Here is a 27,745-nt window from a genome sequence, read left to right as displayed (position 1 = left end):
ATGAAGGGCGGTGGTATCGAGAACGCGGCGTTCGACACACCCTCCTCCGACTTCGGCCAGCAGTACCACGCGGGCCCCGCCGGGGCAGGCGCTGGCGCCGCGGCCCCCGCCGGGCCCGGCCCTTACCCCGAGGAGGGGGCCTGCGGGTGGGGTCCCTGCGCCCCCAGAGCTCTGCAGTTCTGCAACAATGCCAAGGGGTACTTGGCTGCTTATAGCCTGTTGGCCGTCTTCCAAGGTAACCTGTCCCTGCTGCCCAGGGCACATGCTGTTCCCCTTCCCGGAGCTGGGGGAGCCGGGCGGGAGCCTGGGCTGGGGAGGGCGGCGAAGGTCTGGTGATGGATGGTGGGTTCGTCTAGTGCTGTGGCTGAACAGTGACGGTAATGGTTTGACTAAGGGACGAAAGTATACCTTCTTCTGTGCCCAGGATGGGGACGTTCCACAGTATTCCTTGTACTTCATTCCGTTTGTCCTTTTCCTCTTTTCGCACGTACTTTATTGACCACGAAGTCCAGGCTCTTTGCTTCACGCACTTGTCAGTGCTGCATCCCCACTGCCCACAGGAAAATAGCTCTTCATGTGCACACACAGGCAGAGGCTTAAAATCTAGGGATTAAAACACCAATATAAAATTGTAGCACCCCACTACTTTCTTACCTGCTTGCTAATTGAGTTGAATCCTGGCCTGGTTGTGTAGGACTTTGGGTAAATTTGAAAACAGCAAAAAAATGTGATTTTGTTCTGTGAATCACAGTGCAGCCATCTTCTTAAAACTTAACTAATGATTTAAGTTGACCTTGGAAGTAACCTGAAGTTTAGCTTGGCCTAAATTCCTGTTTTTCAGCTTCAGAGATTCTTGTCCATAGTTTTGTTTTCCTGTAATGATTGGTTAGGGCCTTAGCAAGCCTTAGACTTAGAAAGTAGAAATGCTCACTGAGGGGAGGAGAAGAATTACTGTAAAAAAAATTAGAAAATGAGATTTGTGGAACTTGGATGCATGTCTGCCAAAGGGAACGACTGGGTCTATATTCATAACCTTTCAACTTTATTTGACTAGCTAGGAAAGAAAAGGGTATTTCCTGGACAATTTGCTTTGAAGCACCTTGTTGTTACTCATAAAGGGATTTCTACAGAGGCATGGAGGGGAACATTTGGATATTTGATGTTAGAGGAGAGAGCAGCCTGTACCAAAGTAATGCATTATTTGGATGGCTCCATTCCATGGGGAACCACACTGAGGCAGCTGGAATGGTATGAGGAGAAGAGAATTGGAGACTCTGCTTAAAACCTAGAAGATTACAACGCTCCTTGTAATGCTTGGAGATTCCTTGCATGAAGTAGTGCCTTAGTATGTGTTTCTGAGAACTTTTTCTGGTTTAATCCCCTTCAGATTCTGATCTTGTCTTAGCATATAGGTTTAGTTTTAGAAAAGAAGTATTTAGAAAGTTTTGGGATAAGCCTGTTGTTTCTTGCTTGACTTTGGAAAGTCATGCTATGGCTGGTGGGGTCAGGAGATTATTCCTGTTGCAGTTGTCCTGCCAAATTTGTTTTCTCTATAAACACAAAGAGGTGGGGGTGGGGTGTGTCTGTGGAAAAACTTTTTACATCATAGCTTTCAATAGTAGCTGAGTAGTAAAATACTTTTAGGATACACATATAAATTTTTTTGGGTGGCATAAGAATAGGGATGGGCAATTAAAAATGCCTTAATATGACGCTGGAAAGATTGTTAAAACTAAATATAGTGTCTTGATTATTTCTAATGTGTCTGAATTTCTTAAAATCAGTCCTTCTGTTCTGATCTGATGGTTGAGCTGAATAACAAACTCAGCATACTTAAAAATCTTGGTTGTAGACTGGATAGGTTTCCAACTGTAAAAACAACTTGTATTATAAGAATCTCTGTCCCCTTAGGAGGTTATTTGTGTTGCTTGTGCCACTTGTCCAAATATTGCTTTGGTTATTTAATGCTATATGTACGCCAGGCACCTAATGAATGTAGTTCAGGTTTAAGGCCTTAAAGGATAGAAACTGAATAATTTTTATTTTGGAAGCAGGTGTAGGCATGGCTATTACAGATCTTGTGACATTCCTGATGTGTTACCTGGATTTTCTGACAAGAATCTTTCCTTTGCTTGAAACATAAAGGAAACTGGGTGCTGAAGACTAGCTGCAATTCTTTTTGAGATGTGTAAAACTAGGTTCATCGATAAGAAATTCACGCTTGTGTGTGAAACTTTGTGAAAATATTCAGGTCTTGCAGCTTCAGAGTTTAGATAAAAGCACACAAAACACACCTAGGATTTTGAAGTTATGTGACCTAACACTGTACTCTAGTTTGGGTCTACCCTCCAAATTACAGAAACCATCACTGAGGAAGATAAGATGTATCTATTAAACTTGCCTAATGTGCCTCTAGAAAAGATTGTTTCCTAATGCATTGAAGGTTAATGAAGTAATCCATAACACACTTTTGCTGAATGTAAGTTGTTGTCCTAGTCTTTCTAAATGAGAGAACATAGTGGATGATTATCTGTAGTGACCTGGTATGTTGTGAATCTAACTGAAAGCATGTATTTGTCAGCTTATTTTCTAGCTGCTCTCAAAAATAGATTGTTGTCATTAGCACCTGATATGCTGTATTGCAGCTTCTCAGAAGATTTGAGGTGGAACTTAACTCTAATTTCTGGCCATTTCTGTTTCAAGTACATGTGAAACTTGTATTTCCAGAGCACAAAACACTTGTTTGCCTAGAATTTTTTTACATGACTAATACCTGCTTTCTCTATGGCACTTAGAGTTGCCAAAATGTATGATTGCATCTAGTAATACATTAACTGGATATGCTGCAGTTCATAGCTGTAGTAGAAAACAAGGCAGAGATTATCTCACTATTTTGAGTACAAGAAGGACTGTTTATTTCTCATGTCATTAATGATTTTTAGTAAATAAAAAAACTGAACCACAGTTTAAGACTGTCCAGTCTAATATATCTAAAATCTTTGTATATCAGTAAGATTTTATAGGCTGATTAGACCTGGTGCTTTTACCAAGGCATTTTTAATTGTTACTTTTATGTGTTGTTAAAGCCACCATTCTTACGACAACTGCAAAACACGTGTTTTTTGTTGAATGGATGAAGAAAAAGAATACTCTTGTGTTTTGTGATAGCAAATAAAGTTGGTGTATAATTAATCTGGATTTTGTGTCAGTACACACTCTACCTAAATCCCTAACAGATGAGGCAGGACAACAAGGTTTTGGTTGGTAATTTCTATACTACAGTTTTAAGTGTTGGGATGTCCTTACAGAATTTGGTTTTCTGATCAAACTACTATCAGTCAGATTCTGTCTTTCTTGAAGAGACTTTAGTGATTAATCATTGGATGATGTAATTGGAGAAGTTATGCTGCCATTCATCACATCTGCGATTTTACAGATGAAGTCTAATTATCCAGTATAATTAAATGGAAGGCTTTATGAGTTTTAGAATGTAAATTAAAGGTAGTAACTTAAAATACCTGTAAAAGACAATGCCTTCTAGCTCTGTAATCCACTTGCTGTGTAGCACACCTTCACTCAAGTGTTTTAAAGCCTTAGTAAGTGTTGAAGTTCTGGCAGGTGGGAAAAACTTGTTTGTTCATTCCTTCATGCTGGTATTGTTATTTGGTTAATGCTTCTTAAGAGGAAAATAAAGTTACTTAATGTATAACTAATGGCACTGGAAGGACACCTGTATAGTTGTGTCAATCCCAAATGAATTTAAGTGTGATGACTAAACTAACAGGTGAAATTGTCAGCCTTAATAAAGAGGCCATAGTAGGGTATTGGAAATAAGATTTTGCAAAGAGTTGTTTCCATATAGAAAGCTGACGTTTGGCTATTAGAAAATGGCTGGTTTATTTGGAGTAATTTTTAAAATAAATTAAAGTGCTCTAATGAAATGTTGAAACTTAGCTCAAGTAGTTGTACTTATGGATGGTGCAAAGCTTGTTGAAAACTAACTTAAACACATTTCTGTCACTAGTCTTATATTATTTTCTTAGATAGACAATAGAAAAGCATGTTTTAATTTTTAAGTAACTGAAGGGCCTGTATCAGGGAAGATCCTCATCAGTCATCTGTAAGGTTACAGAACTCAAACATGTTTGTACTTCTGACTCTAAGACTTCACAACTATTTTTTCAGGTATCTCTTTTATTATAGATACAATTTAATTAGACTATAATAAAGTTATCTGACAGTGTTATAGTTACAACTGTTTATCTTGTAACTGAATCCTATTTTGGAATTGCTGAAATCAAACTTACCAAAGTTTAACTACCTAGTCTTTTTCACAGAAACACAATGTGAAGCAGTGTAGAAGATTTAAGTTAGTCTACAAACAGTGCTTGTGTAAAAATGGACATAGAGTGTTTAAGCATGCACTGGCAATTGTGTGCAAAAGCTTAGTTGTACTTTTGGTTAATTTTTTTGCAGTTCATCTGTGCTTTGGTAGGGCAGCTTGTGCAGTGATTTCTTTCCAGGTTGTTTTGTAACTTCAGGGAAGTTACAGATTCAAGGGGCAAACCTTCTTTGCTTAGTTGAAGTAAATCACCTCAGTTGCTCTGACACAGTTGCAAAGAATTATTGAATAGCTTTACACTTTTTTATATTATGGAGGATTCATGTTTGTTCACCTTCTTTTATCTTCCCTTTGTGGTGGCAGGGAAGTTGGGTGTTTGCAGTAAGTAGAAAACTATGTCCTGAACTTGCTTCAGCCATAGCATGTATTCTAATGCAAGTTATAACTTTGACTAAAATACCTTTAATTTTTAAAGTGTCTTGTGACACCGTAAAGCATTCTGTTTGAAAGCTGTGCTTCAGACAAATACATAGGTCCTGTACAATTTGACTGGCTAATTTGGCACTGTATTACCTACTATGTACCTGTATCTTATAGCTAGTAAATACCTTATAAAGCAGCCTTGTATAAATATATATAAAGTTAGCTCTGCAACTCTATTGAGTTAAAGTATCTTTGACTAATTATCTCATTTTTTTATTTTTGTAGGTATTGTGGTAAATGGCCTGATTAACATTAGTATTTCAACAATTGAGAAGCGTTACGAGTTGAACAGTTCCCTCACTGGTTTAATCTCTGCAAGCTATGATATTGCTTTTTGTTTACTGTCACTGTTTGTATCTTACTTGGGAGAAAGAGGGCACAAACCACGATGGCTTGCTTTCTCAGCATTTATGTTAGGACTGGGCTCACTTGTATTTTCCTTACCACACTTCAGCAGTGGAAAATACCAGTATGGAAGTAAAATTGAAGGTAAGCTTACAGTTGTTTTGAAAGTTAAACTAAAAAATTTAAATCTCTGCATTAACTTGGTGCAACTCCTTATTTTCAACTCCTTACAACATAGTTAATCTCTCTCAATGTCCTAAAACAGGGTGCTATCTGTAACTGAAAATTGATTCTTTGAAATCTGGAAGTTCAAGAGCTGCCTCTCTGCACAGTGAACTTTATTTTTCCAGAAGGAATATGAGTGTCAATATCGGTTCTTGCTATTAAGCAACATTTGAATAAAATGCTTTTTTTTCTTGCCTTGATGAATGCAATTAAAATTCACTAAAGAAAAAAATGATGTGGCATCTCTTAGGAGATGGAATCAAGCTGGGTTAGCAAGGTAGAGGAAATGTTAAAGCTATTAATCTTGCCATCGTACCTGACGGTGACTAGTGCTTGCATTTCTTTGTGGTTTTGAACTATTAAAGGCATGTTGATTAATTCATTAACAAGTTTTTCTAAGTTCTTTTAAAAGATGTTGATTTTAACTTAAGGATTTACTTGAAATAGAGAGGGAACAAGCAGTACTGAACTGTACTGAACAAAGCAGTACTTAAGTCATGGGTGTAGCTATCCCTCAGTTCTTAAACTTTGTTCACAAAACAAGACTTAGCACAGTGTGATTAATGCCAACTATTTGTATTTCAATTTAGTGGCACATCTATAATACAGAAATGTTCAGATATGTTTAAAGCAGGATGACTTAATCTTTTAGGATTGTCTTGTTATTGCAGTCTTTAATCAAAATTATGCCTTCAATGACTAAACATATTAGAGTGCTCACTAAAAAAAAATCAGTAGCTATGAAGAAACATGATGAAAGGTTGTTGATCCTCAAATTGATATCTTCAGTAGTAATCATTTTGTCCCCTTCTATGAGCTGTCTACTTGTTAGTCTAAAAAGTTGGGCAAGCTATTTTTTCCTATCTAATTAATGAGGATCTGAAATGGAAGTTAACCGAACAAGGTCAGAAGAAAACATCTTTACTGTTTTGGGGGCTATGAGCAGATAATCACTTGTTAGCTCTTGGGAGAAGGACAAAAGGGTCCTGGCTCTGTTACAGTCCCATTGCCCTGTAATTTTGGTTTCAGTATTCACCTTTCTACTGCACTTTGATGAAGGGGAAGCTGAATTTAATACATAATGCATAAAAGTTTGATTTTTTTTTTCATTTGGAACAAGATATTGACAGTGTGAGAGAGTACATTACCAGTTATTCCAACTGATTTTCCCCCTTTCAAACAATTTTAGTTGAAATTCCAAGGAGCATGTTACTGTTTTATCCAACATCCATCATTGAAGATGGCTGTATATATTGATAGCTTTATTAGGTACATGTTCCCCATGGAGTTTTGAAACCTAAAAGGAGTGGGGAATTTTTGAATTGGCATGTGTTTCTTCACCATAGCACTGTCAGGTGACAGCTTGCCTGCTGTTTTGACTGTTGTAATGCAGGTGCCTATGCTGTGCTGGTGGTGAACACATTCCAGATCTTAAGCTGACTTAAACAAAACACTATCAAAAATAAATGACTGAGAGTGCAGGGAATGTCAGCACTGGGGCAGTCAAAATAAATCTTCAGGTGCAGTGCAACAGCATCTCTTAACTGTCAAGTAAACCACAGCACAGGTTTATGTGTTGTCTGGTTTAACTAGTTCTGAGGTTGATGAAACATTTTAGCTATACAATTAGTTGCAGGATTTAATAGCACCACACCTCAAAAGTGTTCCTTTTAGTTATTTGTGCGAGTTGCTTATAGAGATCCTAATTTTTTTTTTAATTAAGCTTGTATTTTATGCTTGTATTAAAATCTACCACTGAATTTTTTCTGAACAGGCCTTATAAGACCAATTTATTTATCATAATACTACTTCCTAGAAATAGTCTAATCCATTTCATATTGAAAGATCTGCTAATCAATTGTCTGCCTATTATTGTTTGGGGTTGGGTTTTGTTTCTTTGGAATTGTGTTTTTTTGGAGGGAGGGGGTGGAGCGGCGGAGTTGGTTTTTTTGGTTTGTTGGGGTTTTGCATTTTTTTAAGACGCCGTAAAATGTGTTTTCTATTTTCCAGAAAGGTTTTAGACTCAAATTTGTAACCCAGGTACAACCAGCTGTTTGTTCTGGTAAATTTCCAGGTTGCGTGGGCTGCTGGTGCCTCAGCTGGCTGTGGTATGTGCAGTCAAGGGCTCCCCCTGCTGCCTTAACAGAATCAATGTAATTTGATTAATTAGCACGGAGGACTGTGAGAACCACAAATATTATAAGCAGTGTACCTTTAAACTTCAGTCTCGGATTTTATTTTAAAAATTAAACATGTTTCAGTATGTCTGTGGCAGCAAATGAGAATCCTAGTTTCTCACTTGACACAAGGAAAATAACTTCATTGTGAAGACAGTCAAACATTGGGACAAGCGTACTCAGGATAGTTCCTAAGTTGAAAGGAATGAAAACTTTAAAGACTCTTCCTTTTGATGTGAGGTTTTCTTATCCCACATGTTGGCCTGTTTCTGTGCAATGGCACTGTATCGCCTATGTCTGCTAGAGGAAGTAATGATTTAGATAAGTTTTCTTTAAATACCTGGTGCATGGCTAGCACTTTCTTAAGCTTTGTTTTGTGAGACCATAGTGTGGATTGATCTTGGCTCTTCTATGTGTAAGTAAAAAGTATTCTCAGATGTAAAAGGATCTAAGAAAAATAAAGGCTGTAATAATTTTGTAGTGAAATAGTGTGAATTAATCAGTCTACTTATCTGATCTGGATGACATTTTCATATATTTGTTTAGTGGGGCTCATTACTACCAAATGAATGGGTTTATCCTCCTTCTTAGGGTTTTATGCTCTTATGAGGAGAACCATGGAAATGTTTCTCCTACATCTTGTCTCTTGGTATTCTGCTACCAAGACTGCAATGACAGCAAGAGAAAGGAGAGGACAACACGGTACTACCTGTTTTCAGTTCCTCTTTTCTCTTCCCTCCTTGTAGTGCCAAATATTACACCAGCAGACACAGCCTTACGCTGCTGTACCACTGCTTTCTTTTTGTGTGTGTGCATAAATGCAGAGGTTTTACGTTAACTTCTCCTTTTAGAGGGATAGCAGTGTGTGTTCTGAGAGAGAGTGGTGTAGGTTTTTAAGGTTTTCATAGGTGAACACTTTAAAAAGACTGAATGTAAAGGAAGGATTATCTTGGCTAATGACTTCACTTTCTGTCAGGCAGATTTCCTCAGGTTGTGCAGGCTGCTCTGTCACCTAAGAGTGGGAGTTGTTAGTTCTCCTCAGAACTGTTATAAGGTGCAGGCACACAGTGAAGTGTCTGTTACATGGGAGTACTCATAACCTTTGGAATGACCATTTGACAGGTGGTTGGTTGTTTGGTTTTTTTCATACAATAATTTCTGGTCAATAATACTTTCAGTAAGCCAAAGCATATTTATAGGGCCATTTGATTCCTGTTGCCAAAGCGTATTCATAAGGCTATTTCAATCCTGTTTCTTCATAGAGAGGAAAAAAACCCCAAGCCCTGCTAATAAATCTTTTGGGGGATATGATATCACAGAAGGCTTGGCACTGCAATATTGGATATATTAACAGGTGTGAAAATTAAAATAGGAGCCTGGCATAACAGCATTCATTGTAGTTTAGCTTTTAGTACAGATTATTCCTCAAGTTGGACTGTGAGTTAGGTAACAGAGTTGTAAAGTCTTGCTGTCTCTGTTTTTCAGACACATGTCAAACTGCAGAAACCACCTTTGCTAATGCCACTTGCAGTGCCAGCACAAGCTCTCCACTTCGCAACCATCTGTACATCTTCATCCTTGGACAGCTGCTGCTGGGAGTTGGAGGAACTCCTCTGTATACTTTGGGGACATCTTTTATTGATGATAGTGTCCCAAAACACAAGTCTTCCCTTTACATAGGTAAATTTAAAACTGTTTATAGAACACTGTCTGCATAGATTATAGACTGCAATGCATTTTAAGTATTTTTATGAATTCGTCTAATTTAAAAATTCTGTGATTATTACTTATGTGCATGAAGTATTTCTGCATCAGTTACAATGCAATTTAGATACTAATCTGCTCTAAGTACCAAGTCTTATCAATTTTCATTTTGTAGAGCATGGTAAAGCTTCTTTGAGCACCCTTGTGTTACCTTTTCATGTCAGTAACTGAAAATTGTTAAATGGTTCATGTAGCTTGTCTGTAAATGACAGAATAAGTTGTAGCAAAAAACTTACACAGTATTTTTCAACACCTGTGACTAAAAAGTATCAGTCAGGTCAGTAGCTAGCTCATATTATATCCTTTAATAATTTAATTTACTTACCTTCTCATAGTAGGCTGTCCACTCAGTGCATATCCACTCAGTGCATAAACACTGGTGTGTCTCATCTGATCAATCCCGTTCTCTAACCACATACAAATTTGGCACTTGGCTGGAAGTACAGAGATTGCCTCACTGGGAGTGTTTAAAAGCTAAGGAGTAGTAATACTTAGCAAAGGTTTTTAATCTTTTTCAGTCACCATTCTCTAGGTTATATGCCATTTTATTGCCAAGTTCATTGCGGTCTAAGTGTGTTTTCTATGGGTATGAAGATATTTATTTCCCCTACCTCATATGTAAGCTGGTTCAAAACATATTATCTATACTTCTTACTTGCAGGAGGAAGTCAAAACATCTCAGGTTCCAGGACTGTATTCAGACTAGAACAATATTTTAAGGGGCAAAATTGAAATAATTATCTGTTTGCATGCAAATTTTTCACAGTTTTCCCAGGCAAGTTACTTCATTTGATGCCAACAAACAGGATAGGTGCCTATGACAACTCTGAGATGAAAAAGACAAGTTTTGTTTTTGCTGTTTCTTTATTTTGAGAGGGATGATATTGCATTTTTTCTTCCTCCCCTGAATCCAGTGAAATAAATAGAGCAGAATTAGGGTTATCTGCATAAATGGGGAAACAAGAAGTGACATGAAAACTCAGGAGAATGGTGTCAGTGTTTATACTTTTAGAAAAAGATCAATACAAAAAACTAATTCATGCACAGTCTTCAGGCAACTGAGTTGACTTCAGAAGAGCAGTGTATTCTGCCTAATATAACAAAACTGGAATGCGAGTGGGTAGGTAACTAAGCCTTGATTATTTTCCTTGCTTCATGCAATGTGTTAAGTATTTAAGTATATTGTGTTGCTTTACCTTTTACAAGAAGGCTTATGCAGTGCAGAAAAAATAACAAAGCCCCAAAAAAACCCACAAAACAAAACCAAAATAATCCCAGAACCCACCCCTGAAATGGTCCGTAAATAGCTGCCAGCACCTTTTGCTGTAAGCCTGCAACTTACAAGTTGGTATTTTCTTTATCCTCTATATTGGGTGCAGGTTCATGAGGACTGGTACATCTACAACTAAAGCTAAACAATTCCAAATGTATTTAAATTGAGTGTGTGGGAGAAAATAGGCACTTTCTAAGCTCAGTTTGAAGTTCTCTGGGATGAATATGAACTTAACTTAGAAAGTTCCTGTGACTATGTCACTGTTTCTGAAATATAGGAAAACCTGGGACATATCTACTCAGTATTTAATTTTACTTACCTGACTGTCACATTCTGCATTGCTTTATCCTCCTGCACCCCTGTCACCCTCCTGACTCCCCCATCATTTCCTCTTACTAACTAGAGGAAAATTAAGTGCTTGTGATCCATTCACTTCAGAAACAAATGAGAAATCCAGATTATTCAACCTGGGGAAATTATAGGAATGCATGTTTACTAATTAAAGATGGATCTAGTTGCTATTAATTGGAAACCTTAATTTGCAGAGACAGTGTTCCTGCTGTCAGTGAGTGCTAAACTGCCTGCCAGAAATTTGTCTGATAGGCCAGGAATGCTATTGTGACATCAAAAAAGTCTTATACTCTTTTGTAGGGTATGGTTACACCTGCAGCTTTGCAGGTTAGTGATTTCTTTTTTAGAGGGAGGGGGTTAGGGTGTTTGTTTTTGTTGCTTGTTTGAGTTTTTTTCTTTAAAACTGCCAGGAGCTGTTAAGAGCCTTGGCTTTGTATTTTAAGGCAGATATTACTCTAGTCACACACTTTGATGTAACTGTCTTCTTGTTTTAGAAAATCTAGAAAACAACTTAAGATTGAAAAATAGAAATAAGAAAGCTCTTAAAGATTATAGTTAATACAGTTAACAACCAATGTTCATAATTTCACTATTTTTTTCACTAGTTATTTTTTAAATGTAGGCACAAAATGGGGAAAAAAGCAATCTAATAATGCTTAAAGGTGCAATCAGCCTTTTGCTGAACCTGAAGCTTTTGAGAGCTGCAAATTTCTTTGTAGAGGGTTAATTATAGATTTTGTCTTCTAGGTGCTACAACTGTAGTGACAGTAAAAGAACAGATTGACTTACAGAAACCCTTTGGTCTGAAGTTGACTTAAAAATGTTACTAAAAGAAAGCTTAAAAAAATAAAGAAGTTATCATGAACTTGATGTATTTTCTCTTCTAGGAGTTGGCTATGCCATGTCTCTGCTGGGTCCTGCTATTGGCTATGTCTTAGGAGGGCAGCTGCTTCAAGTTTATATTGATATCCAGATCCCAAAAAGGCAAGATACAACTTAGTTTATTGCTTCCTATTTTCTTTTTCTAATATTTTTTACTAAAATATTCAGCTTTTCTTCCTGTGAGGAGAAAATTTTTCAGAAAATACTGTGTTTTCAAAAACTTCATTAACTTGGAAACAAGTTGCACTTGAAAAGGCTTCATGTTAGTGAGTTACTTCCTAGAGTGAGTAGTGACTCCATCGTGTGTGGAAGTTTCTCTGTAGTGCAAATAGTTAGTTCTAGCATTTAAATATTAGCTATTCTAAACCTCAGTAGCAAAAAATGCTTTTCCTTTTGCTTAGTTGTATATTCGGGGTTAAACCTCCATCTACTGATGTCTTGTGGAACTGTTTCCTTGAGCTGGAGTATTAGGATTAGGATTCTTAACTCCTAGAGAAGAGCTTGCTAGAAAATCTTTGTGTTGAATAATAGTCCATTTTTTAAAGAAGTGTTATAAATTGTACTAATAGTTAAACCAGCAGCTTCATTTACACTTTTGTTTCCTGTGTTTTAGAGCCTTCAGATTGATGCAATGGCATTCTGAACTTCTGAATTGGTTTTGGTATAACTCATTGATTGAGGAATCTTTCTAAATCCAGCATTCCCAGTATCTTCATAATGCCTCAGAATCTTGAAATCAGGGCCATAGAATAGTCTTTAAATTGGAATGACATTAACTAATGAGTTGAAGGCTGCATTTGGTAGAATTCAGTATTTTTATAATTGCCCAGTGAAGGTGGTTTAAACAAGCAAACAATAAATTTAATATAAAACTAAGGAAAATAGCAATATTAAAAGGCTTTGTTTTGAAATGTATTAAAAAGAAATATTCCAATTTCTTTTTAATATTTCCAATGCTTTTTCTGAATTACTTTTCCAGTACAAAGATGGATCAAGATGACCCACGTTGGCTTGGAGCATGGTGGATAGGATTTCTTGCATGCTTTTTTCCAGTTTGGCTTCTTATAATACCTTTTTCATGCTTTCCAAAGCACCTACCAGGTAAAGGTTTAGCAATGCTTGGCTACTTTGAAAGAGACATTTGTTCATATTTTTGGGTTATAGAGTACTGAACCGAATGTTTCCTGTTTGATTTTGTTTCTCAGTTAACTATCTTTGACTAAAATCTGAGGACAAATTTGTTTGTTTGGTTTTTTTGTTTTTTTTTTTTTTTTTTTTTTTAATTTTTTTTTTTTGTTTGGGTTTTTTTGGTTTTTGTTTGTTTGTTTGTTTTTGGTTTTTTTTTTTTTTTTGTTTCCCCCTCCAATATGCAGCCTTTAAAACAAGGTGAATCAGCTAGAGGGAGGATCTCATGTATGGTGGTCTTGTCCATGGCCAGGGGTTTGGGAATAGATGATCTTCAAGGTCCCCTTTCAAATCAGCCCATGATTCTGTGATTCTCTGTAATGATGGACTGGACTGGAAACAAATACCTAAGTGTGGAGACTGGTGGTCAAAGTTTGAAAGGTGCTTGTAGCTAAGCACCCAAGACTGTATTTAAAGCTTCTGTGTTACCCAGCAAGAACAGTGAAGAAATTCCATGAGCATCCACAGGGACTTACTATGGTAATATTGAAGGAGAAAAATGATGGAGGAGAAAAAGAAAAAATAAAGTAGGAAATGGAGAATGTGAGGATGATTTAGAAAAAAAAGGGGCTTCAGCATACTCTGAAGTTTTTAGGATGTCCCTGATAATATCTTCTTGCAGCCAAGACCTTCCAACATCCAATGAAAGTACAATGCTTTCAACAAACATCTTTGTTCAACAATACAGTATTGATCTCTTTAAAAATCTGTGCCAATAAAACAGGCAAGAAGACCTGTAATATCTGAAAGCACTTTCCCAACTAAAGGAAACAAAAGTTTTTGTGGTTCACATTGTCTAAGAGTGCAGGTATTCAGTGTTTTCATTGTTGATAAATATGACTATTTGTAGGAACTGCAAAAATTCAGGCTGAAAAAATCCCTGAAACTCATGATGATGGAGGTCAAGTACTGGTTCAGACCAACGATATTGGACAAAGTTTTAAAGACTTTCCTATGGCTCTCCTGGTAAGAAAAAATTCAAATTTGCTAAAACTGAATATATTCTGAGAAATGAAATTATTTTCCAGATGTTAGAGGCCTACAGAAATGGCTTATTGTGTTGTGAAAGGGAAAACTTCAATATTACTGATAACTTAATGCACATTCATTTTGTTGATGCCTGAGATTGTTAGAAAGGCATATTACTGAAGTTCATTTCAGAGGATCTCCTTTTAAAATATAATGACTTTAGTTGGTACCAAAATCAAATCGTTTCCAGAGTGTTATGATAATTTCTCCCCACAGATACTCTTGAGGAATCCAGTGCTCATGAGTCTAATAGTAGCCAGCTCCTCAGAAGCTTTAGTTGCCACTGGATTTGCCACATTCCTACCTAAGTTTATAGAAAATCAGTTTGGAAAGTCGTCAAGTTTTTCAGCAACTCTTGGAGGTAATATGGCTTTTTAATTTTAAATCTTATATATATATTGTGTTGAACACTTCATTAACATTAGAGGTGGAAGATTATATGGGGATCTTTTTTGTTTGAGATGTTTGTGAATGTACTTAGGTGGAATGCAGTAATCAGAGCAGTACTTTTGTCATTCTTGCCTGCCCTTAAATATTCTAGTATTACTTAAGTACTCTACATATTCAGAGTAGACTGAGGATTTTCAGTGCTGATGAAACTTTTAGTTTACTAGTAGTTTATTCCTTTCTTATTCTTGGTGAAAAACATTTCATTTTCCTGTATTTGAAATTGCCTGAAGGAGCAGTAGTATCTTAGTCCCAACTAAAACAATCGAGATGAAGGGCAACTAGGGAAAAAAAGCAGTGCTTATCACAAATAAGAAGTTCATTTTGCCTTTCTCTTCTTTAATTCCACACTGACATTACAATGAGTTTGCAATAAAATGACTGATCAGAATATGTAGTAAGTCTGTTATATAACTGGCTCTGCTGTAGTTGGGTTACTGTCACCTATTTTTATCTGATATGCAGAAGTAATATGTAGAACAGGAGAGAGCTTCTGTGAAAAACTGAGTATTGGAGGAACAGAAAACATCAGATGGAAGAGCTGTGCTCAGTAGACTCACGTTATTGACATAAGTAATTCTGAAGAATAGCAACCAGATCAAGTCAAAAATGTCCATAATGCAAACAGATGCTTGCAATATGCAGATTTAATATTCATAGAAAGTGTCTCGCTAAGCTGTAGAGTGCTGCACTATAACTATGGTAGTTGAGCTGCTCTTTTTCCAACAGAAATGTGTTTGGGAAAGACTTCCTAAATTACTTCTCTGGGCAATATTAGATAGTATCATTGCATCAAAACAAATAATCTGTAATTTTACATAAAAACACATTGGAATATATGCTCAGTTGTTAACCAAAGACTAGGAGTGAAGTGAAAAGCTGTGTTGCATTTTTTGTCCATAGACCTTGATTGAATGTCTTTGAGTTGAAAATATTGAGAGTGCCTATTAAATGTACAGCTTTAAAGAAATGCCTACAGTAACTTTGAAAGCTGGCTGTACCTGAACTGAACTAATTAGTCTAAGCATTACCAATGATTGTGGAAACTATTTAAACTGTCATTGACTGTGGTTTGTGGAATTCCCAGGTCTGTGGCCTGGGCAGTTTTGTCACTGTACCTGAACTGTTTGTAAAGTTAGCTGTCTCAGGTTGGTGTAAGTTATACTGAGTTCTGTGTTGTATTATAGATTAGCCATATAAAAATGCTCAGTTATTTATCTGGAGTGCAAAGAGGATAAATCATGGTGGACTATATAGACTATGACAGCAAATCTGACCCACTGATCTAGACTTCTTTAAATCTTTCAGTAGATGTCTTCTTGCATCTTGTGTTTCTTGTATAACAGAGTTTATGTTCTTTTATTAACAAGTTCATAACAGATGTATAAGAAAGAACATGGACATGTCAAAAAACCACTGAAAGAATGAAACAGGATTTTCTGTTTTCATGGAGACACCTACTGGTGTTCAGAGATTCCCACCCCATAGTGCTCCTAAGTCATCTAGTTTGGCTGTATTGAAGTTGGGTTTTGGGCGACTATAAATTATACTTTCCAGTTAAAGCTCTGGAAAGGCTAAAGGTGATGTAACAGTACAATAAATTGCTCATGTAGTTAGATTCTGGTAGTATGGTTTGAAAGCAATATCACATGGACTGCTTTTTGCAGGTAACTGTTTTGATGTTTGTTTTTCTTAGCATAAAATTGTGTCACAGTTAAGTCTTGCACTTTTATGTAACTGCTCCTTGTCTTGTTTTCCTCTAGGACTTGTACTAATTCCAGGAGCAGCACTAGGCCAAGTCATAAGTGGTGTCTTGGTTTCCAGGCGCAAAATGGATTTGAAAAGCATAATCAAGTTCATGATAGTCACCTGTACAGTGGCCTTAATATTAAACACAGTGTTTTTATTTGCTAAATGTGGGAATGAGCCTTTTGCAGGTGTCTATGAAACATATAATGGGTAAATATATTTTAATGCGCTCTTGGCTTTCATATTAATATTTATTCAATTGCCATAGTTTCAAATAGTACACACCAGCAGTATTTAAAAGCAGAAGGAAGGCAACTAGCTATTCCAGAAGTCTGCTCTCAAGTGGTCAGTTATCCCATTATAAATTAACAGAGGCAACAGCAGCTGTTTGAAGGTCTGTCAAAGAGCTAGATGGGGCTGTGCAAGATAATTCAAGTAGTCTGGTACTTAGGAACTGATAGATGCCATCTAAAAAAATCATAGGTGTCAGTTGTATGCTGTGTAAGTTGACAAATAACTTACCAATACCTTTTTATTGTTTTCCCAAATCCCCCATTTTACGCAAAGGCTAGATACTGCTATCTTGTATCAAAGCATAATCTCATAGTTCTTCTCCAGTGCATAAAGAGACACTTGAAGCTAAATGAGATGGGGAAGAGGAGTGGTGCAGTTTGCTGACACATTAGCATGATGTGTACCATGAAAACAGAGGAAATGGGTTGGGGAGGAAATTGGTTTTGTAGCCTCAAATGCCCATGCAAGTTGGTGGAAAGTAGAAATTTACTGGTATGCAAAAGTATGCAAAATGAATCAACAGAGTTCCATACAGTGGTGAAAACTGAAAGAAAATAAAAAACCTTGAAGCCCAAAAAGGCCCAAGTTATAACGCATTCTGATTTCATCTTTACAACTTGTTATATAAATTGACAGTATGTTTAAAGGCCAGTGTTGAAATTGGATGACTAAAATATGGCTTTGCGACAGATGACTTAGACAACTGAGAACTGTGAATCATAATTCAGGTTTTGGCTACAGAAAGGTTATAGTTACATATTTAGTGAAAGAATCTGTAGTCATCAATAAAATGCTTAAGATACAGTATAGAAAATGGTATATGAAATTACCTGTATTTTTATATCAGGTCCTATGGTAACAGGCAGCAGATAAAAGTTACAGCTGAACTGATTTTCATCCTAAGTTAAATACCACTAACTTGTATTTTACAGTTTTGTGTAACTTTATCAGTTATGTAGCTTAACTATTGCTAAAGGCTACTTAGCTACAGCAAGTTAACCAAGTTGGAAGTTAACCAGTCCTGAAATACATCTCTTCTCTTGGTATCCATTATAAGAAATGGCTCATTTCTACCTTATGCAGTTTTACGGGTTGGCTTATACTTTACTGGATGTGTGCATCAGAATAGTTAGTGGCATTAATACAGTGCCAGTTCTTAAACTGTTTTCCATACAGAAATAAAATATGTTTTAAAAGCAGTAGCTGTTTTAAAGCAGAAATTTAAAAAAATAATAAATGTGTAAACTTGTACAAGAACAGCCAAGTTCTTTGCCTTCATGCTACTGAACAAATGCTTCTGAATGAATAAGTTGTGAGACTACTCTGAGAGTTGACTTAGAATTTGATGTAGGTTTTTGTCGAGAATTTAAAGAAATCCTTCATGGCAAGCATTATCTTCTTATTGAAAAATAGCTCAGAAAGGTGAGAGAAGCTTTTGCAGGTTTTGTCTCAGAATTATATGAGTACAGGATCACTTGTTTGTGTTAATGAAAACAGCATCTTACTTTTAGTAACACTATTTATTACTAAATAGGCTATCAGCAGAACTAACATAATTTTGTCCAACAGGCGCTTCAGGGAATTGCTTTTGCCAAATTCTATTGCCCAGTGCTTCCCTTAAAACTTGAAAGAACAGAAATGCAGTGACTATTTCTGTTCTGTTCTGTACTTTATTTCCACGTGTCTCTGGGTCTCTTGATTAAAAACTCCTATAGAGTTTTTTAATGAGCAATTGATGGTCTCATCAGCTAGATTTTTTAGAAAAGCCAGGAGTATCTTTTTTGTTTTATTTTTCTCTGACTGGGTATAACTAAGTGTTCATTCCCTCTTTGGAGGTCAGGGAAAGAGACACTGCACATGTAAACAGGACAAATGCCACCAAATTGATTAAATATTTCTAGGCTTTGCATGCCTCTCAGGCTAGGAAGGCACTGAATGTACAAATCTGATTAGTGAATTTGCTTATGGTGCAATGTAGTTCATTCTTTGTACTTAGAAGAATTGAAGTTAGTTTGCTTAGGCTTAAAGCACAAATGAATTTAGTGGAGTTCTGCTGAATTACAACAAAATGGATTTTATATGTAGTTATGATGTCCCTTATATTCCATTTGAAGTCTGACTGTATGTAAGTTAATTCCTACATAAACTATTTCTTCTATTAGTATTTTTTTGTAATCTCAAATTCTCACAAATAAACATACCTTTAGATAATTAATGTGGAACTTTAATTTTACAGTACAATATTTAAACTCTAGTGGCAGTGCCAGAACTTGGTTTTAGCTGACTGAACTTTTAAGCTGTGAAAATTCTTTACTTATTAATGAACTACAATTTGAAAATCAAAGGATGTTTTTATTCTCTCTGGTTATGCCTTAGGACAGTCCTCACACAAACCAATGTGATCTTTCATGCTAATACTACAGTGGGACTACTTCAAATAAAACCGTATGATTACCTGTATTAGAAGTAAATTGAAAGTAAATATAGTGTGCAAGAGTTAAAGTAAACTCTGTTATTAGTTATTCCTTAAACAGCCAGAGGAAATCTTTAAGGTCCTTCAGGGTGCCATTGCACTCTGCATTTAAAGTGTACAGTTGTCTTTGTGCTCATACAATTTAGATGTCTCCATGGCAGTGTTAGAAATAGTAAAAATAAGGTGGCTTTGCAACTGGACTCAAATCAAAAAAGGGGAAGAATGTTGGAGTATGATCAGTAGAATAAACAACTCCAAATACTGGTTTTAATCTTGTATTTTTTTCTTGAAATTATAAATGGAAGAAATTCAAATACCTAAGTGGGAGGGGGAGGATGATATAAGAGTTGGCCTGAGATGCAGAATTTTGTAATCTCTTTTTTTAAGTGGAAATTGGAGGAATAATCTTTGGATAGAATAACAGCATAAAAAACCCTAGGTGTATAATAAATGGAAAATCCAGAGCTCTAACTACTATGCTTATTTTTAAACAACTAAGTGCATAAGTAACATGAATAGAGTATTTTAAAATTTATTATGCTATAAATATTGCTTTACTTGTTTACATATCTTCTGTTTTCCAATTGCTTTTTTAAAAGCCTATTAACTTCTGCTTTTCAGAACAGGCACTCTGTATAACTTAACAGCACCATGCAATGCAAACTGCCGGTGTTTGCGCTCCGTGTACTACCCAGTTTGTGGCAGTGATGAAGTCCAGTACTTTTCTCCCTGTTTTGCGGGTTGTGCCTCATATCTTTTAAACAACATGAAAAAGGTACTTTATGCAATGAAGATAGCTGATATGGTTTGTTCTGGTTTCCTGTAAAATGCACTGTATTTCAAGATGTCCTTCCTACAATACCAAATATAGGTTGTATTTAACAAAATCCAGCAATTACAATACACAGTTCATTTACAGTACCAGTGTGACTCCCACTGCTGATCTCTTAACATGTTCACTGCACAGTGCTGGGCCTCCCCAGTTATTGGGAAGGTATTCATGGGTTGAAGCCAGGTCAAGCCCATTACTCTCTGAAATGTTGCTGGTAGTTGTCTAGCTTTTTATACTGTGTGTTGGAGCTACACTCCCTTCCCTTCACCACCCCCCATGTTCATGCTGGTCTGGCTAACTTAGGAAAATGTTTCCACTCTCTTAATGAACTCAGAAGCATTTACATCTCTTTTGATTCACTGAAGTGGCACAGCTCTTTGTTTTCTATATAGCTTTCTTTGCAACATTTCTGGTCATTCACAGCCTGCGTTGTTCTGTGAGTTTTCTGGGCACAACAGTCTTTCCCACCTCTGGGCCTTCTTTTGTTGTAAGGGTTTACTGGTTAGCCACAGTGTTTCTCATTTGTGTGATGCCATTCTCCAAGTGTACATCTACCAGACTTCCTAATGCTGAAAATAAGTTAAATCTAAATGTACTTTAAATGGAATTGACAATTGGAAAACTCAGCAATTGTCTTGAGGTTCTGAAGAACCTGCAGTTCTTATCTAGATCTTTAAGCAAAATGCAGTGTTTATTGTATACATATACATGACAACCTGCTTCCGTGAGTTTTGAAAACTTGAATCTCAGTAGCCCCTGATGCAGGAATTGTAAGCTGTGAAAGTGCCTAGGTTATTATCAAGCCTTCCTGGAACTGAGGGGATTTCTATGCTTATCTCTTCTAGTACAATAGACTCTTGAGAAGGGATGTGGGAGCAGTATAGAGAGATCCAAAAAGCAAGCTGACCCAGGAAAGGCCTTTATACTTTTATATTGGAAAATGAGAGAAGGTATTATCCATAAGAAAATGTAGGAGAGTAACTACTTCTTGCAGTCAAAATTTCCCACTTTGTTGACATGTTATATTTTTCTTTGAAAATAAACTCTGTGAGTTTAGATAAAGAGCATATTCCATTTGTTCACCTGCATATAGAAGTGGTACTATATTGCTTCTGTTCTTTCCTGTTAAAGTCTGAAGTGTAGTGCTTGCCTCTCTGCATATGGTTTGCCTCTAACCTCTGCAACTTTTTTATGAGTGTAGCTAAAAGCTTACAAAGCATACAAAATGGAGGCTGTCACTGTCTTTTTAGGTCAAAAATCCAAAAATACCTTTTGCTCAGGTGAGGTGGATCAGTCAAATTCTGGTGAGCCAGTTTTAAAAATTAATCTTATTTTCATGTGCTCATCAGGAAATTAACTGTTTCCCATATAGTAAGGTCAATGTTTATTCTTGTCTTCTGTGATGCAAATGTAATGAAAATTTACCAAAAGGTGTCATTTTGTGACGTTCTGGGAGCTAAATTTTGTGTTATAAATTATTCGTAGACATACCACAACTGTTCCTGTATTGGGAAATCAAAAAGAAGAAATGGTTCAGAAGACTTTCTCTATGAAGCTGTTCCTGGGAAATGCCCAACAAAATGCAAACTTTTACCTTTATTCCTGATCTTCTTCTTTTTTACTGTTGTTTTTACATTTATGGCTACTACTCCAACAACCGTGGCCATTCTCAGGTACATTTTTTGGTCTGCAAGAAAGGTGACATTGTTTTGAAAACTACTGTCAGTGAAATACTTAATTCTTTTGCTTTGCAATGCAGTATTTTAACAAGGTTATGTAGTAAGCAAGCAGTACTTTAAATAGAGCATAGTCATACCACTGTTCACTCTTGTTAGTAGATGAGTTTTGAAATTATTTTTAAAAAATTTCTCTAGCATGCAGCAAAGTCCATTTTACGAATTTTGAGCACTCTTGACTGTTTTAGTTGAAGCAAAAAGGAATAAATGTGCTTTGATCAAGAAAATATTTGTCTAGCCTATTGATAGTGTGGGCATTTCAAATTGTGTCAGCAAAAGGACAAAATAACAATTAGTCTTCTATTTTCTACCTTGGATTCCTGTCTCAATTCAGAGTTCTAGCTTGAAAAATTGTAGTCTGTCAAGAACTGTAGACTATTTCCCATGATACTGATTTTGTATGTATGGTGGTCACTAGTATAAAATGTGATAGTGAGTTAACCAGTGGTTTTGCCGTCTTCCAAATTGCTGAAGCTTATATGCATGAAATATAGTTTTTGTTTGTTTTTATTTTTAAAATGTGCTTCTCATTCTGAATTCAGAGCTCTTTTGTGTTTGTTGAAGTCAAACTACAAGTTTGACTTGTAGTTCTAATACTTCCAGTGAAAAGATAACCATGATGCAATAGCATGTTGCTTTGTGAGGATGTGGCTAGATGCCCTTTGGCGAGAGGCTGAGGAAATCAGTAACATCCTACCAACAGTGCTTTGTAATAGCCTCGTGTCCAGGTTTGGTGTAAATCTGGAATTAACAGCTTGTCATTAGTGTGGAGGCAGAATAGCATAAAGTTCTGCATTATCTTCAAATTTGAGCTGACATAGTTTTATTTCAGTAATTCTAAGCAGTAACATTTGGATATTTGAATCCTTATATAATTCAGCTGAAATAGTGGAACAGTTTTTTATGAAAAAAGGACTGTAAGTAGATTAATTTTCAAAGACTAATTTAAATAGCTAAAATGTCAGTAAATTTTACAGTATATTCCAATGTCTTTTCTGTAAGCCTTTTTTGTGCAATTTCAAACATAAATTCATATATTCGTGACAGTGTTCTACTGCTAGAAAAAATCTACTGCATGATGTGGAACTCATTCTCCTTCTCTTAATTGCCTTTATAAATAATAGAATCCAACACTTACTTCTTTATGTATAGTAGCTCTGGATTGCATCCTAACACTATTTTAATTTCCTTGGTTATTCTATGGAAAAAATGTTTATATCAGGACGCTGATAGCAAGCTTCCTTTTTATTTATACTATTTTGTTAAACTAGTTAAATCTAAAATTTCTTGATGGGCTACTGGTGTTTTTTTCAGTCTTTTATCTAAACACCATTTTAAATAGTTGGGTTACTTGTTCTGCACACTGGATTTATAAACCCTTCAGCATTTAACAAGTTAAAAGAGTATATAGAGAAAGCATATTCACTGAGGGACACAGCAGAGAAGTAGAAACTGTTTACTCTGTCTTAAACTGCAAATCTTGTTTACAGATGTGTACCAGATAAACAGCGTTCATTTGCTCTTGGAGTAAAGTTACTGTTTCTGCGAATACTGGGTATGACTTTCTTGTTGAAACATTGAGTATTCTACTTATTTGACATTTTTTTTCTCAACTTTAAATAATGCCTTAAAAAACTTTCAGGGGCGCTTGAAGCAGTCTGTCATTGGCTTATGGAATACACTTTTAAGGTTACATCTGGATTCAAATTCATTGTTAATAGGGCATTCATGCTCTCTTGAGCCTTTCTCACTCTTACAAGCACAAGCCAAATAGAGGTAACTGCCATTCTTTCAAGTAAAACACACCTGGTGCTATTTTTTCCAGAAGAAGGCCTATTCTGAAAACTGAGATAAGAAGAACTGATGTAATAGAAAACAGTTTCATGTAACATCTGAAATCCAGAAGTTTAAAAGAAAAATGAATATGTGGAGCCTTTCCTCTTCTTCTTCCTTTAAAATGTCTTTTACTAACTTCAGCATTTCTTAAGATAGATAATTGTGCATAATGATTTACAGAGTATAATGTGGGAAGTATAATACTTTAATTCCATATCTAAGCATCTCCAGCATTTCAGTAGGACAGATGAATCTTTTTAAGTAAAACAAGGGTAAGCATATGTATTTTCTGGTCCACAAGCATTTGAATTTTCTCAGGCATAATGGAAATTCTTGTTTTAGTAGTAGACAGTTTTTAAATGGTATCTTTAATTCAAGACTGGGACAAGACACAGTTGCTGATTGGACTTTCATGCCAATATTTAGTACTGTAGCCATTCCCTCTCCTTTAGATTAGATTACATATCTAACACTCGCAGTAATGATTTCCGCCTTGCTGTATTCAAACTGTGATTAATATAAGTTATTCTGCTGATAAAGTGTAATAAAACAAACATCCCCACAGGTAGAAATAAGCTGGAAGTCTGTGATCAGTGTTGTATAAGGGTCCCTCTGATTGACTTAACTCAGAGTTCAGATATTTATGCTAGATCTTGAACTCCTGACTTCACTGTGGAGTGATAGAACTTTTTGCACTGCTTGTACTATGGCTGAAGAAGGCAGTACCAGAGTTACTTACCGGGACCTTTTTTTGCTGTAGGCTTTAAGAATTGCACAGGGGTTTTAAGCTGAAGATCTAGTGAGGGACATAGCTACTTGGTTAGCTCTAGGAGAGTTTAGGCCTTGGGTAGTTGGGTAGACATGCAGTGATGTACCTGGTGTGTTTATTCTAAAATTGGCTGTACTTGGATGCAATACACTTGTGCATTATAACACACAAAAATCACATGGAGTTAATAAAATCTGTACAAGAATAATTTTAACCAGTGCTTTTTTTTTGGTGAAATTTTTACCGGAAGCTTTGCTACATATGAGGAATAGGGAGAAATGTGTAACTGAACATTTAACATAATTATATTTTAGTTCTCATAATTTGGAACAGGGTGGTGTGTATGGTCAGAAGAAAGGAACTTTTTTCCTTTCAGTTACATTCCTGATTTCTTGATTAGTTTTTTCACCATTGATTTTAATTTTTTTTTCCAGTGAATACAGAGGAAGTTAAGAAGCTCAAGTCTTTGAATAAATTTCTTGCTTAACCAAGTGTATAATGAATTAACTGTCTGCATCCTACCTGTTAACTGAGAGCATTGCTAGGTGCAGACTTACTGTGTAATATGAAGCCTATGACTTTGATTAAAATTGTTACATTTAGTGTCTGGTTCTCCCATTTTATCTTCCCCACCAGCTTAGCATTTCACTGTATTCATGAAAACTAGTATGTCAAGTTACTCAAACATTCTAATGTGTTGCTGTGTTTTTTAGGTTCTATTCCTGGACCAGTTTTGTTTGGTGCTGCTATAGACAACAGTTGTACTCTGTGGGATATTGATGAATGTGAAACTAAAGGAGCTTGCTGGGTATATGACAATGAAAGAATGGCTTATTTGCTCATGGGCATAAGTAAGTCTTTTATATTAAATACATATACTAGGTAATATATATACTGACCTTGTCCGCTAGATGGGGATTATTTTGATATAAAACCTTACACTTTTTATTTTTGGCAGCAGTGTTTTTTAACTTACTTTCATAAATGATCAGCAAAATATTGCGGAAGGAGAAACACCACAGTAAGTAAACCCTAAATATTACTTTAAAAACTCCTTTAAAAATTACACAAAATAGTTTTGGTCTTTGATCTTGCTTCATTGTCATACTTATTTACTAGATTTTTAAGGGACTGGCTCATACTTCAGTCTGTCTTCAGGGCAGTGAGCATGAACAGGGATGTGAAGATGATGAGAGGGATGGAGCACCTCTCCTATAAAGAAAAGGCTGAGAGAATTGGGTTGGTTCAGCCTGGGAAAGTGAAGTCTCCAAGCTGACCTTATTGAGGCCTTTCAGTATCTGAAGGGGAGCCTACAAGAAAGATAAATGGAGAAGGACTCTATAAGAGAGAATAGTGATGGAACAAGGGGTAGTGGACTGAAACTCAGAGGGTAGGTTTTGGTTAGATATTAGGAAGAAACTGTTCACTGAGAGGGTGGCCAGGCATTGGAACAGGTTTCACAGACAAGTTATAGATGCCCCATGCCTGGAAGTATTCAAGGTGTGGAGCCTTGAGCAATCTGATCTAGTGGAAGGTGTGCCTGCCCCCAGCACAAGAGTTGGACAGACTTTAGATTCCCTTCCAACTCAGATCATTCTGTGATTATCTGGGTTGCGTGTTGGCAGTTAAGGTCTGGGGAGCTTTCTTTCTCTTTTTGTATCTCAGTTCTTTTCTGTAACTTTATATAAAAAGTTCTTGAAAATATGTCTGAACACTTGTCAGAAAAAATCCTGACTTGTTTAACAATTTGTTCCCTTCAAACGTGTGGTATATATGCCAGTGGGAGAGAGGGTGTAGGCTAAGCTTGCATGAGATTAAGTGCTGATGTCCTGTCTTCTAGCAACCGTGATATTTACAGTGTGTGAGCTGAAGTACTGATGTCTAATCCTGAAACTGAAAAAGCAGCAGTCACAACTTGAGGATAAGGATCTCAAGGCATATTTGTGATCAAATACAATCCCTCTGGTTTTGCCCTTCTCCTTGGCCTTCCAAGTTGTGCAAACACCTTTCTATAGCCTTCTAAGACATCTGACCAGAGAATACTTAAGACATATTCTATGTGGGAAGCTTTAGTTTCTGGAAAAGAGAATATTGATATAACAAATTACAGTACTGAAACAAGAAATAAGAAAGATTTGCACTTCAGGCTAGAATGGGGTGAAGAAATACAGGAGCAAAGCAAAAATTGGCAGGCAGGTGAGTGGTCTGAATTCGGCTGTATGACTGTCTTTATCTGCCCTTTGTCATTCATGTAGAGTACATTTAAATGAAGGCTGTGAATTTCAGTCTTACAAGGTGTATGTAACTCACCATATGAAGCTTTATAAATGAGTGAAACACTGCCTCTGCTGCAGAAAGTGAGTGTGATAAAAACTCTCCTGTTCTTTCATTCAGGTGCTGCTTGCAAGATCGTCACAATCATCTTTGTGATCATGGCAGTGTATTTCTACAAGCCTCCACCATTAACTAAAGCCCTGCAACAAAAGACTTCAGAAAAGGTATCTGCTGTACACACATAAATTATGAGCAAATCAGGGACTTTTGAAAGAAAACTGTAAAAATATAAGCATTATTACAACACTTGTACCAAAGTTCTTGTACACCATTGCCTAAATATAAAAGATCATATTCAGCATTGAAGAACTTGAAATATTTTGAATCTGCGCTATTCTTTAATTCATTTAGTATTCCATTGTGGCTGTCCAAAGAAGTCACACTGAAATTTGCAGTCTAATTTTAAAAGTCTAGTATGAAACTTAATTGAAGTAAGATGGAATAGTCTGATCATAAAACAGGAAAAATAAAGTGAACTGAGCTGTGTTTATCCCTAAATGTTACTGTAGTGGGAGAAAGCAATTGACTTGGTATATTGAAGGGAACTGTGTATGTTTAGAGAGGACTTAATATGTACATAATTTGGGCTAGTGCCTTTTGGGGATAGGAACACTTGGCAAAGTGGAAGTTTGGCTATGTTCTAGAAATATTTTTACATGTTATCTTAATGGCATAAGTTCATATTTTAATATTTGTAGGAAGATGTCAATAGTTATGATAGAATAGCTGGGTTGTAAAATCAAAATATTTGTTAATTTATGTACTTGAGTTTGTCTGGATTATATACAGAAAGTTGCTGCCCAGCTGCTTTATTTCAGCAATCTAAAAATGCTTCTATAGAATTTTAAAATAAAATCTATTTTCTTACTGCATCTGTGTATGCTTTGTCATTTCCAAATGTGACTGAGTTCTTCTTGATTCCAAGAAACACAGTGATGAAGGGCTAGCAAGAATGTGTATGGAAGCGTCAAAACTAAAATATGGCTTCATTTTCTTTCTGACTTAAGTTTTATTAAGTTATGAGTCATGTTATTAAAGCCATATTTGTATAGCACAGTGCAATTGGTCACAAGTTAGCCACTGTTACCAGACATTAAACAATGTTGCCTACCTCTGAAGTATCATTCAACATTGACAGGAAAATTTTAATGAGTAAGATACCCTCTACACTTGCTTTACTTTGGTAGTATTTTTTTTTTCCTGTTGCATTGGCTGTTCA

The 27,745-nt window shown here is 36.1% G+C and overlaps 1 protein-coding gene across 1 annotated transcript; it reads left to right on the top strand.

The window, feature by feature from the left end:
• LOC132086801 (solute carrier organic anion transporter family member 4C1-like) lies at nt 1-27,391 on the top strand. The gene is made up of 13 exons (XM_059492709.1): nt 1-235; nt 5,051-5,314; nt 9,058-9,252; nt 11,848-11,944; nt 12,822-12,943; nt 13,878-13,993; nt 14,273-14,417; nt 16,267-16,462; nt 19,641-19,794; nt 21,337-21,524; nt 23,078-23,142; nt 24,906-25,043; nt 26,587-27,391. The coding sequence occupies exons 1-13, from the start codon at nt 1-3 to the stop codon at nt 26,709-26,711; spliced, it is 2,040 nt and encodes a 679-aa protein (XP_059348692.1). The 3' UTR covers nt 26,712-27,391.
• The last annotated feature ends 354 nt before the right edge of the window (nt 27,392-27,745 follow it).

The sequence above is a fragment of the Ammospiza nelsoni genome, chromosome Z (genome assembly GCF_027579445.1).
Source record: "Ammospiza nelsoni isolate bAmmNel1 chromosome Z, bAmmNel1.pri, whole genome shotgun sequence".
Lineage (NCBI taxonomy): Eukaryota > Metazoa > Chordata > Aves > Passeriformes > Passerellidae > Ammospiza > Ammospiza nelsoni.
Note: the sequence above shows the minus strand (reverse complement) of the source record. Positions and strands in the feature narration are given on the sequence as shown.

Excerpts from the sequence above, each read along its gene's own strand:
- LOC132086801 (XM_059492709.1), top strand. The coding sequence starts at position 1 with ATGAAGGGCGGTGGTATCGAGAACGCGGCGTTCGACACACCCTCCTCC. Across the intron at positions 5,315-9,057 it reads GTATGGAAGTAAAATTGAAG|ACACATGTCAAACTGCAGAA; the intron begins GTAAGCTTACAG and ends TCTGTTTTTCAG. Across the intron at positions 13,994-14,272 it reads ACTTTCCTATGGCTCTCCTG|ATACTCTTGAGGAATCCAGT; the intron begins GTAAGAAAAAAT and ends TTCTCCCCACAG.